Genomic DNA, 12,342 nt, shown 5'->3' on the forward strand with positions numbered 1-12,342 from the left:
CTGCTGCAGTTGCCACAACAACTGCTGCAGTTGCCACAACAACAACTCCTGCTGCAGTTGCCACAACAACAACTCCTGCTGCAGTTGCCACAACAACAACTCCTGCTGCAGTTGCCACAACAACAACTCCTGCTGCAGTTGAAACAACAACAACTCCTGCTGCAGTTGCCACAACAACAACAACAACTTCTGTGTTGCCCCCCATCACCACCCCACATCTCATCGTCCCTGTCACGGCCGCTACTGCAGCAGGGACCCGCCCGGGACCAGAGGTCATCGCCACCACCTCCACCACCTCCACCACCTCCACCACCTCCACCACCGCCACCACCGCCACCACCACCACCGCCACCACCACCGCATCGCGACTCACCAGTAAGTGTGGTGGTGGTGGGCGTGGGTGGGTTGGTGGGTGGGTCGGTGGGTTGGTGGGTTGGTGGGTTGGTGGGTTGGTGGGTGGGTAGTTTGGTGGGTTGGTTGGTGGGTGGGTAGGTGGGTAGTTTGGTGGGTTGGTTGGTGGGTGGGTTGGTGGGTTGGTTGGTGGGTGGGTTGGTTGGTGGGTTGGTGGGTGGGTGGGTTGGTGGGTACGTGGGTGGGTTGGTGGGTGGGTGGGTTGGTGGGTACGTGAGTGGGTTGGTGGGTGGGTTGGTTGGTGGGTTGGTGGGTGGGTGGGTGGGTTGGTGGGTGGGTTAGGTTGGTGGGTGGGTGGGTGGGTTAGGTTGGTGGGTGGGTTGGTGGGTTGGTGGGTGGGTTGGTGGGTGGGTGGGTTAGGTTGAGTGGGTGGATTGGTTGAGTGGGTGGGTGGCTTGGTGAGTGGCTTGGTGGGTGGCTTGGTGGGTGGGTGAGTGGGTGGGTTGGTGGGTGGGTTGGTGGGTGGGTTGGTTGATGGGTGGGTTGTTGGGTTGGTTGAGTGGGTTGGTGGGTTGGTGGGTGGTTTGGTGGGTGGATTGGTGGGCAAGCGTGGGCCGGTTTAAATGGAGCGTCGTACATGCTCCACTGTACACTGCTGTAAACTACACGACACACCACTACTATACACTACACTATACACTACACTACTACACACCACTATACACTACTATACACTACACTCTACACTACTATACACTACACTATACACTATACACTACACTACTATACACTACAACTACAATACACTACACTATATACTACACTATACAGTATAGTAGTGTAGTGTGTAGTGTAGTAGTGTAGTGTGTAGTGTAGTCTATAGTATAGTAGTGTAGTGTATAGTGTAGTGTATAGTATAGTAGTGTAGTGTGTAGTGTAGTGTATAGTGTAGTGTATAGTATAGTAGTGTATAGTAGTGTAGTGTATAGTGTAGTAGTGTAGTGTGTAGTGTAGTCTACTGTGTGTGTGTTGTTCACAGCGTGGGGAGCGGTAGTGTAGTGGTTAGCGTGATTCAGCCTCAAACGAGTACCTGGTGTAGCGTTGTGGTGTAGCGAACATCGCCACTGGGGAGACAAAGGCGGCCGGGCGTGGTGCTGGCCACCCACCCCCTCGTGTGCCATAGTGCCGGTAGCAGAGGTCGCAACCGGGTATCCGATACCCGTACCCTACCCGATACCCGGCTACCCGTACCCGGCCGGGTACGGGTACCCGTTTGCGACCCTGGTGCGGCCGGGTACGGGTACGGGTAGGCCGTGAGTCACTGGTGAGTCACCGTTTGTCACTCATTTCTCAACATCTTGTCTCTTCTCACAATTCAAGTTCCTAGAATCAACCCACCCACGCCTGCAACATGGCTTCATCCCAGAGGTCGCAATCAGGTACCCGATACCCGTACCCTACCCGTACCCGGCCGGGTACGGGTAGGCTACGGGTACGGGTAGGGTACGGGTACGACCGGGTACGGGTACCCGTCTGCGACCCTGGTGCGGCCAGGTTCGGGTAAGGAATCAAAACCCGTTTGCGACCTCTGTCCGGTATCCGTCACAGGTGAGACTTGCTAACAGCTCTTGCCCCGACAGTCCGTTCAGGGCCATCTTTGTCTTTATCTTTGTTTTCTTGTCATCCACAGCTCGCTGCTTCTGCCAAGTGGGGCAGCTGGTGACGGCTTCGGGTGAGTGGAGTGACTCATGCAGCCAGCTATGGCTGCAGGGTTTTTGGTGGTTCATGTTGTTGACGTCGTTTATTGTGAAGATTCGGTCACAGTTCCTGTGACCTGCACTGTTTCATTGCTTTTATGGCTTTATTTTGGTGATTTTCGAAAAGTGTATTGTTTTGGCCATGTTTGTGTTGTTGTAGTACAGAGTTAGACTGATGGCCTTAATCTAAGTTGTCTTGAGATTGTTGTTGTTTGACTTTGATGGCTTTATTTTGGTGATTTTCGAAAAGTTTTTTCGGATTGGCCATGTTTGTGTTGTTGTAGTACAGAGTTAGACGAACCTTCGTAAACACTCTTGTTTCTCTGTACCCCCCAGGCGAGGTGCTGTACAACACCACTCAGTGGGACGGCAAGTGTAGTAGTAGCAGTAGCAGCGGTATCTCTACGCTGGATTCGCACATCGCAGTATTAACCAGGGCTGCCGGCTGGTTCCGAACCTTCGTAAACCCTCTTGCTACTCTGTACCCCCCAGGCGAGGTGGTGTACAACACCACGCAGTGGGACAGCAAGTGTAGTAGTAGCAGTAGCAGCGGTATCTCTACGCTCGATACGCACATCGCAGTATTAACCAGGGCTGCCGGCTGGTTCCGAACCCTCTTGTTTCTCTGTGACCCCCAGGCGAGGTGCTGTACAACACCACGCAGCGGGACGGGACGTGTCGCGTGGCCATCTGCAAGCCGGACTGCTCTGGCGTGGAGGCGATGGTGGTGCCGTGCCCGGCCACCACCGTCAAAGCTCCGCCCACAACCGTCAAAGCTCCGCCCACAACCACCAAGGCTCCGCCCACAACCACCAAGGCTCCGCCCACAACCGTCAAGGCTTCGCCCACCACCACCAAGGCTCCGCCCACAACCGTCAAAGCTCCTCCCACAACCACCAAGGCTCCGCCCACCACCAAGGCTCGGTCGACCACCACCAAACCCACCACCAAACCCACCACCAAACCCACCACCAAACCCACCACCAAACCCACCACCAAACCCACCACCAAACCCACCACCAAAGCAACGGTCCCTCTGCCATGCTGTGCAACGTTGAAGCCCCCTCGCAAGGCAAGAGAGACTCGCTCATAGAGAAGTGTTTGACTCACATAGAGAAGTGTAGACTCACATAGAGAAGTGTAGACTCACATAGAGAAGTGTTGACTCGCATAGAGAAGTGTAGACTCACATAGAGAAGTGTTGACTCACACATAGAGAAGTATTGACTCACACATAGAGAAGTATTGACTCACACATAGAGAAGTGTTGACTCACATAGAGAAGTGTAGACTCACATAGAGAAGTATTGACTCGCACATAGAGAAGTGTTGACTCACATAGAGAAGTGTAGACTCACATAGAGAAGTGTTGACTCGCACATAGAGAAGTGTAGACTCACATAGAGAAGTGTTGACTCACATAGAGAAGTGTAGACTCACACATAGAGAAGTGTTGACTCACATAGAGAAGTGTAGACTCACATAGAGAAGTGTAGACTCACATAGAGAAGTGTTGACTCACATAGAGAAGTGTAGACTCACATAGAGAAGTGTTGACTCACATAGAGAAGTATTGACTCACACATAGAGAAGTGTTGACTCACATAGAGAAGTGTTGACTCACATAGAGAAGTGTAGACTCACATAGAGAAGTGTAGACTCACATAGAGAAGTGTAGACTCACATAGAGAAGTGTAGACTCACATAGAGAAGTGTAGACTCACATAGAGAAGTGTTGACTCACATAGAGAAGTGTAGACTCACATAGAGAAGTGTAGACTCACATAGAGAAGTGTAGACTCACATAGAGAAGTGTAGACTCACATAGAGAAGTGTTGACTCACATAGAGAAGTGTAGACTCACATAGAGAAGTGTTGACTCACACATAGAGAAGTGTTGACTCACATAGAGAAGTATTGACTCACATAGAGAAGTATTGACTCACATAGAGAAGTGTTGACTCACACATAGAGAAGTATTGACTCACATAGAGAAGTATTGACTCACATAGAGAAGTGTTGACTCACACATAGAGAAGTATTGACTCACATAGAGAAGTGTTGACTCACATAGAGAAGTGTTGACTCACATAGAGAAGTGTTGACTCACATAGAGAAGTGTTGACTCACTTGTAGAGAAGTGTTGACTCACTCGTAGAGAAGTGTTGTTTTAAAGTTCGATTTAAAGCTTTCGTGACTGCAGGGATTCATCTTCTTGGTTCTTTCGGTAAAGTCACTCATTCAGACGCTGTCTTTCCGACAGACCTGTTCTTCACCTGAGGACAGCTGCTTGCGTTGTGTCCGAAACGTCGTGAGAATTGTATTTTATTATGTTTTATTTTGATTATTTTATTATTTCCCTTCTACGTGACGACTTTACCGAAAGAACCAAGAAGATGTTGTTTTAAAGTTTTGCTGGCTGGCAGGCTGCCTGGCTGGCACGCCACCGAGTGAGCAGCGGGGCAGGTAGGCGCATCACCCTGCTCGTCCGCGAGGTGACGTCACGGCGTGTTGACGTCACGCCCCCTCCCCCCTCTCCCCCGGCCACCCTTCCCAGCTGGGTGAGCGGTGGAACACAACCGACTGCATGGTGGCCACGTGCACTGGGCCCGGCCCGCAAGTGACGATGGTGAAGCGGCCGTGCTCCCCGCTGCCCGCCCCCGTGTGCGACTCGGGCCGCAAGGCCGTGCGGGTGGACGACGCCGACGGCTGCTGCTACCGCTGGGAGTGCGACTGTGAGTTTTGTTGGGGTGGACGTCGCGGGAGTCGGAGGCGAGGGGGTTGGTGGTGGTGGTGGTGGAGGACTCCACCCGAGTGACGTTAGGTCGGTGACGCTTTGCTTCTGTCTCCTCTCGGGAGAGGGGACGGAGAGAGGGAGAGGAGAGTTATGGGTAGGGTACGGGTATCGGGTACCCGATTGGGACCTCTGGGATGAAGCCATGTTGCAGGTGCGGGTGGGTTGATTCTAGGAACTTGAATTGTGAGAAGAGACCATTTGTCGGGAAATGAGTGACAAACGGTTACTCACCAGTGACTCACAGCCTACCCGTACCCGGCCGCACCAGGGTCGCAAACGGGTACCCTACCCGTACCCGGCCGGGTATCGGGTAGGGTACGGGTATCGGGTACCCAGTTGCGACCTCTGCCCCCGAGTGACGTTAGGTCGGTGACGCTTCGCTTCTGTATCCTCTCGGGAGAGGAGAGATAGGAAAGTTCAAGTTCATTTATTAGGTGTAGCCCTGTGAGCCATTCGGCTCTTGAATCGGGTGCAACCGCAACAAACAAAAAGCAAAAACATGAACAGAAAACATCTTAGAGTGAATATGTGAGTGCAAACAGAACATCCAAGAAAAGACAGCAAAACATTGCAGAAAAAAATCACTGTACACACCAACGCTGTGTGCAAAAATCCCAGTGGGATGCAAGTCAAACAACCAACAACAACCACAAGATAACTTAGATTAAGGCCATCAGTCTAACTCTGTACTACAACAAACAAACATGGCTAAACCAAAAAACGTTTCGAAAATCACCAAAATAAAGCCATAAAAGTCAAACAACAACCACAAGACAACTTAGATTAAGGCCATCAGTCTAACTCTGTACTACAACAACACAAACATGGCTAAACCAATACACTTTTCGAAATCACCTAAATAAAGCCATGAAACCAATGAAACAGTGATCATGAATAAAAAAGGCCTCCCCTGACTCGATTGAGAGGTACCGAGGCTTTTGCCAAGAGGGCGGCATCTGCAGCAGACGCTGCTTTTCAGCGTCCCCTGTGAGGTCCCCTCCGTTCCCCGCAGGGTGTCTCCCGCCTCGCCACCAAATAATAAAAAATCACGTCGTGATTTTTATTATTTTATTTTTATTAATTTTAATTTCCGTTTTTTTTCACCTACGTGACTTTACCTAAAAACACTTAAGAGAATGAATCCTTGCAGTCACGAAAGCTTGAAATCTAGAACAAATATAAACGGGCTAATTTTTTATTTGATAATTATGTAGGATTAGCAGCATCAAAGGGAGGGAGTAGGGTTAGTAGTAATACATCGAAAAGATACAGTAAATGCAGCTGTGACGGTCCCATCTGATGACAGAGACTTCTGTTGCCTCCCAAACGTCGTGATTTTTAATTTTTTAGTTTTTATTAATTTTAATTCCCTTTTTTTCACCTACGTGACTTTACCGAAAAACACTAAGAGTTTGAAAGCTTCCCTCGCCGCCCGCGTCCACCATGACAGGAGTCAGCTCCCTGCGGGCCTCGGCTTTCAGCGGCCGCGTCCACAGTGCCGAGGTCCCGAACGCCGTCCGCTCGGACTACAACGTCCGCGCTCTCCCCTGGAGCGCAGGAGAGTTGTTTTCTCCGGAGTTGTCAAAGTTGAAATCTTCCTGCGCCCCCCCCCCGGCTCTTCTGCCAGACGTTCCCAGAAATATGCCCGGCGTCCTTCATTCGACGTCCATCCGTTCGGTGCCCCAAGCGTCGGATCCAACCTGCCACCAGGTGGTGATCGGTTGACATCTCTTGCCCCTCTCTTCACCTGAGATGTCCATAACTTAGGTCCAATGACGCAGCTTCGAAGTCCGTCGTCGGCTTTACGGTCAAGTAGTGCGCGTAACGATGCAACGCCACCCGAAGCACAACGGCACGAAGAAGGAGACGTAGTAGCAGCAAGCGAGACGCTGGGTCGAACCCACGACCGCCTGTATACGAGGCAAGGTGGTTAACATCTCAACCGGACCCATTCGCAGGGCATGATTTTTGTCGCGCCTTCATTACGGTACGCGCTAAATTAACCGCGCGCGTTGTTCGCCCGCCCACCCATCCACTCACTCGCTCACCCCACTAACAAACCCACTCGCTCACCCATCTACCTGCTCAACCCACCAAACTCACCCTCCCGACTCCCCGCCAACCTCACCACCCAACCCACCCACACAACTCACCCAACCCACCCAACCCAACCAACCAACCCACCACCCAACCAACCCACGCAACCCACTCACAAACCCACCCAATCCAACCCACCCACCAACCAACCCACCCACTCAACCCACCCACAAACCCACCCAATCCACCCCTCCCACCAAACCTACCCACAAACCCACCCACAAACCCACCCAACCCACCCACCCAACCCACTCACAAACCCACCCAATCCAACCCACCCACCAACCAACCCACCCACCCAACCCACTCACAAACCCACCGAACCCACCCCACCCCCCCCCCCACACACAGGCCTCTGCACGGGCTTCGGTGACCCCCACATGCGCACGTTCGACGGCGCCGCCTACACGCTGCTCAACCCGTGCAGCTACGTGCTGCTGCAGGAGAAGCGGAAGACCTACGACCTCTCCATCAGCGCCGACTACTTCGACTGCAACGACCGCCAGAACGTCTCGTGCCCCCGCACGCTCATCATCGTCTACAAGGGCAATGAGCTGCGCGTCGGCCTCGCCTCAGAGGTCAACTTCGCTCTGCGAAAGGTCAGCCATTTTCCCATGGCTCTGCCCCCAGCCCCACCCACTTTCCCCCTGGCTCCGCCCACTTTCCCCTGGCTCCGCCCACTTGCCACCTGGCTCCGCCCCCAGCCCCACACATTCCCCCTGGCTCCGCCCACTTTCCCCCTGGCTCCGCCCCTTGCCCCCACCCACGTTCCCCTGACTCCGCCCCTTGCCCCACCCACTTTCCCCTTGGCTCCGTCCACTTTCCCGTGGCTCCGCCCCTTGCCCCACCCACTTTCCCCTGTCTCTGCCCCCAGCCCCACCCACTTTCCCCCTGGCCCCGCCCCTTGCCCCGCCCACTTTCCTCTGGCCCCGCCCCCAGCCCCACCCACTTGCCCCCCTGGACACGCCACCTGCTACCTGTCCGCCACCCCGCAGGCATCGTCAGGGTCGGGATCGAAGACGCGACCTCCTGCGTACCTGGCGAGGTAGTCAACATCTTCCCCCCCCCTACCCTCCCCCCAGTTCAATGTGCATCAGGCAGGAAGGCTCCATACCACCCTGACACTCCCGATCCTCCCGATCTTTGACTTCCGCTCCCTCGTGGCTCGCAAACCTCGAAAGACGAAAATCTTCGCCCCCCTCCCCTCCCTCCTCCCCCCCCTCAGATCCAGCTGAAGGGCCAGACCAGGAAGGCTCCGTTCACCGACAAGGGCTTCCAGGTGTCGTCGGTGAAGACGGACGACTTCGTGGTGATCCCCGACATCCGCGTCAAGATCCAGTTCAACGGCCTGGGCTTCCTCATCGACGTGCCCAGGGAGCTGTTCGGAGACAACACGGAGGGCCAGTGCGGTACGTGGGGACTAGGGGCGGGGCACAGGGAGAGGGGGGAAGATGGGGGAGTGGGGGGGGGTAGGGGTGGGTAAGGGGGGAGGGGCACCTGCCGCTGCATTTGAATCCGCCGAATCCTCCTCCTCAACCACCCCTTCAATCACCATTGGAACCTCATTTGCCAGTAAAAAATATAATTGTTTTTTTTACCCTTTTATCTGGCAACAAAACTGACACCTTTTTTTTACGAGGAGTCATGTTTGCATAGACCACAATACCTGCAGTCGTAATGCAAACAAAAACACACAACTCTGATAATGGATATGCACTGTCCTTGAAGTTGATTGGTCCACACCCGAGACAGCTTTCCTTAGAGCCTAGTCTCACATGGTGTTGGACCAGATGACGCCAAAAGGCGCACAACTTCAAGGACAATGCACCATCAGAGTATGAGAGCTCGGGGTGAAGCATTTACACCATACACCCTCCAATCCCCTCCAACTCCCCACCTCCCCCCCCCCTCCAATCCCCTCCTCCCCTCTTCCTCCTCCTCCTCCACTCCTCTGCTCTTCCCCACCTCCTCCTCCCCACCTCCCCTCCACCTCCCCCCCCACCTCCTCCTCCCCACCTCCTCCTCCCCACCTCCTCCTCCCCACCTCCTCCTCCCCACCTCCTCCTCCCCACCTCCTCCTCCTCCCCACCTCCTCCTCCCCACCTCCCCCCCACCTCCTCCTCCCCACCTCCTCCTCTACCCCTCCTCCTCCTCCCCACCTCCTCCTCCCCCCCACCTCCTCCTCTACCCCTCCTCCTCCTCCCCACCTCCTCCTCCCCACCACCTCCTCCTCCCCACCTCCTCCTCCCCACCTTCTCCTCCCCACCTCCTCCTCCCCACCTCCTCCTCCTCTCCCTCCCCTCCTCCCCTCTTCCGCCTCCTCCACTCCTCTGCTCTTCCCCTCCCTCGTCCTCCTCCTCCCCACCTCCTCCTCTTCCCCACCTCCTCCACTCCCCTCCCTCTTCCTCCTCCTCCTCCACACCCTCCCCCCCCCACCTCCCAGGCACGTGCAACAACCGCCGAGGCGACGACTGTGCGGGTCGCGACGGGGCGGCTCGCTCCGCCGACTGCTGCACCCGCGCGGCGCAGGACTGGCTCATCGCAGACGCCTCCAAGCCGCTCTGCGCCAAGGCGGTGCCGCTGCCCCCGGGCACCGGCTGCAAGGCGCCGGTGGTGGTGCCAGTGCCGGTGGTGCCGGAGAGGACGTGCGCCGACGCCAAGATCTGCGACGGGCTGATCCTCCAGTGAGCCGCGGGAGAGGCAGGCGGAGAGAAGGAGACGGAGAGAGATGAGGAGAGAGATGGAGAGAGACCGAGACAGAGATATAGGACAGAGAGAGAGAGATAAGGAGAGAGAGAGAGATGAGGAGAGAGGAGAGAGACAGAGAGAGACAGAGACAGAGATAGAGGACAGAGACAGAGAAAGATAAGAAGAGAGACAAAAAAAAGAGAGACAGAGAGAAGAGAGAGATAAGAGAGATAAGGAGAGAGAGAGGAGAGAGAGGAGAGAGACGGAGAGAGATTTGTGGATCGCTGGGTCGTCCTCAGCCTCGAGGATGACATCACGAGTCTGATGATGGAGCGACTGGGGGGGGGAGGCAGGTGACAGGGCAGGTGAGGGGGCAGGTGATAGGGCAGGTGAGGGGTCACGTGAGGAGTCAGGTGACTAGTCAGGTGATGGGGCAGGTGAGGGGGCAGGTGATAGGGCAGATGATGGGGCAGGTGAGGGGGCAGGTGAGGGGGCAGATGATGTGGTCAGGTAACAGGGCAGGTGATGGGGGCAGGTGAGGGGGCAGGTGAGGGGGCAGGTGAGGAGGCAGGTGAGGAGGCAGGTGATCGGGGCAGGTGATCGGGGCAGGTGAAGGGGCAGGTGATCGGGGCAGGTGAGGGGTCAGGTGATAGGGCAGGTAACAGGGCAGGTGAGGGGGCAGGTGAGGAGTCATGTAAGGGGGCAGGTGACGGGGCAGGTGACGGGGCAGGTGAGGAGGCAGGTGAGGGGGCAGGTGATGGGGCAGGTGAGGGGGCAGGTGATGGGTCAGGTGAGAGGGCAGGTGACAGGGCAGGTGAGGGGGCAGGTGTGGGGGCAGGTGATGGGGCAGGTGATGGGGCAGGTGATGGGGCAGGTGTGGGGGCAGGTGACAGGGCAGGTGAGGGGGCAGGTGAGGGGGCAGGTGAGGGGGCAGGTGAGGGGGCAGGTGAGCGGGCAGATGAGGGGGCAGGTGAGGGGGCAGGTGAGGGGGCAGGTGAGGTGGCAGGTGAGGAGTCATGTGAGGGGGCAGGTGACGGGGCAGGTGAAGGGGCAGGTGAGGGGGCAGGTGAGGGGGCAGGTGAGGGGGCAGGTGAGGGGGCAGGTGAAGGGGCAGGTGAGGGGGCAGGTGATGGGGCAGGTGAGGGGTCAGGTGAGTAGTCAGGTGAGGGGGCAGGTGAGGGGTCAGGTGATGGGGCAGGTGATGGGGCAGGTGAGGGGGCAGGTGACAGGGCAGGTGAGGGGTCAGGTGACGGGGCAGGTGTAGGGGCAGGTGATGGGGCAGGTGAGGAGTCAGGTGATAGGGCAGGTGACAGGTCAGGTGACAGGTCAGGTGACAGGGCAGGTGACAGGGCAGGTGAATGGGGAGTTGAGGGCAGGTGAGTGCACCGCCTCCTCCACCTTAACTCATCACCCCCCCTTCCACCCCCTCACCCCCAAACCCACCCCCTCGCACCCTCCCCCCCCACCCTCGCACCACCCCAACCCATCCCCTCCCCCCCCCACACAGGACGTTCTCTGCATGTGCGTCCGTGGTGGAGCTGGCCCCGTTCCGTGCGGGCTGCGCTTTCGACCATTGCGTCGTGAACCGCTCAGCCGTCGACTGCTCCAGCGCGCAAGCCGCCGCCGCCGAGTGCGGCCGGGCCGGCGCCTGCGTCGACTGGAGGCCCCGCGCCGCCGGGAGATGCCGTGAGATGCCATCGTTGCTCGCATCGTTGTCGTCGTCGCTACCGTCATCTCGGCCATCATTGCCATCACTACCACTACCATCATCACCACTGCTGCCATCATCATCACCGCCGCCACTACTACCACCACCACTGACACCACCACCACTACCATCACCACCACTGCTACCATCATCACCACCACCACTACCGCCACCATCACCACCAGTGACTACTACCACTGCCACCACCACTGCCACCACCACTGACACCACCACTACTACTACTACCACCACTTAAACCACTACCACCACTACCGCCACCATCACCACCACTGCCTACCCCCACCACTACCATCATCACCACTGCTGCCATCATCACCGCCGTGACTACTACCACCACCAGCGCCACCACCGCCACCACTGCCTATCCCCACTGCCACTGCCACCACCACCACGACTACCATCACCACCACTACTACTACTACCACCACTTAAACCACTACTACCACTTAAACCACTACCGCCACCACCACCACCACTGCCTACCATCACTACCACTACCATCATCACCACTGCTACCATCATCACCACCACCACCACTACCGCCACCACCGCCACCATCACCTACACTGCCTACTACCACTGCCACCACCACTGACACCACCACCACCACTAACACCACTATAATACTACCACCACTTAAACCACTACCACCACTACCGCCACCATCACCACCACTGCCTACCCCCACCACTACCATCACCACCACTACCACCAGTACTACTACTACCACCACTTAAACCACTACCACCACCACCATCACCACCACTGCCTACCCCCATTACCACCACCACCACCACTACCATCACCACCACTACCACCACCACTACTACTACTACCACCACTTAAACCGCTACCACCACTACCGCCACCACCATCACCACCACTGCCTACCCCCATTACCACTGCCACAACCACCACCACTG

General features: G+C 56.4%; 1 protein-coding gene across 1 annotated transcript; it reads left to right on the forward strand.

Annotated features, from left to right (window-relative positions):
• The first annotated feature begins 988 nt into the window (after nucleotides 1-988).
• On the forward strand, nucleotides 989-8,515 carry LOC144954582 (intestinal mucin-like protein). The gene is made up of 7 exons (XM_078885038.1): nucleotides 989-998; nucleotides 2,042-2,083; nucleotides 2,747-3,027; nucleotides 4,666-4,843; nucleotides 7,354-7,601; nucleotides 8,228-8,411; nucleotides 8,487-8,515. Exons 1-7 carry the CDS (start codon nucleotides 989-991, stop codon nucleotides 8,513-8,515), a joined length of 972 nt encoding a protein of 323 aa, XP_078741164.1.
• Nucleotides 8,516-12,342: the final 3,827 nt, after the last annotated feature.

This window comes from Lampetra fluviatilis, unplaced genomic scaffold (genome assembly GCF_964198595.1).
Source record: "Lampetra fluviatilis unplaced genomic scaffold, kcLamFluv1.1 SCAFFOLD_1157, whole genome shotgun sequence".
NCBI lineage: Eukaryota > Metazoa > Chordata > Hyperoartia > Petromyzontiformes > Petromyzontidae > Lampetra > Lampetra fluviatilis.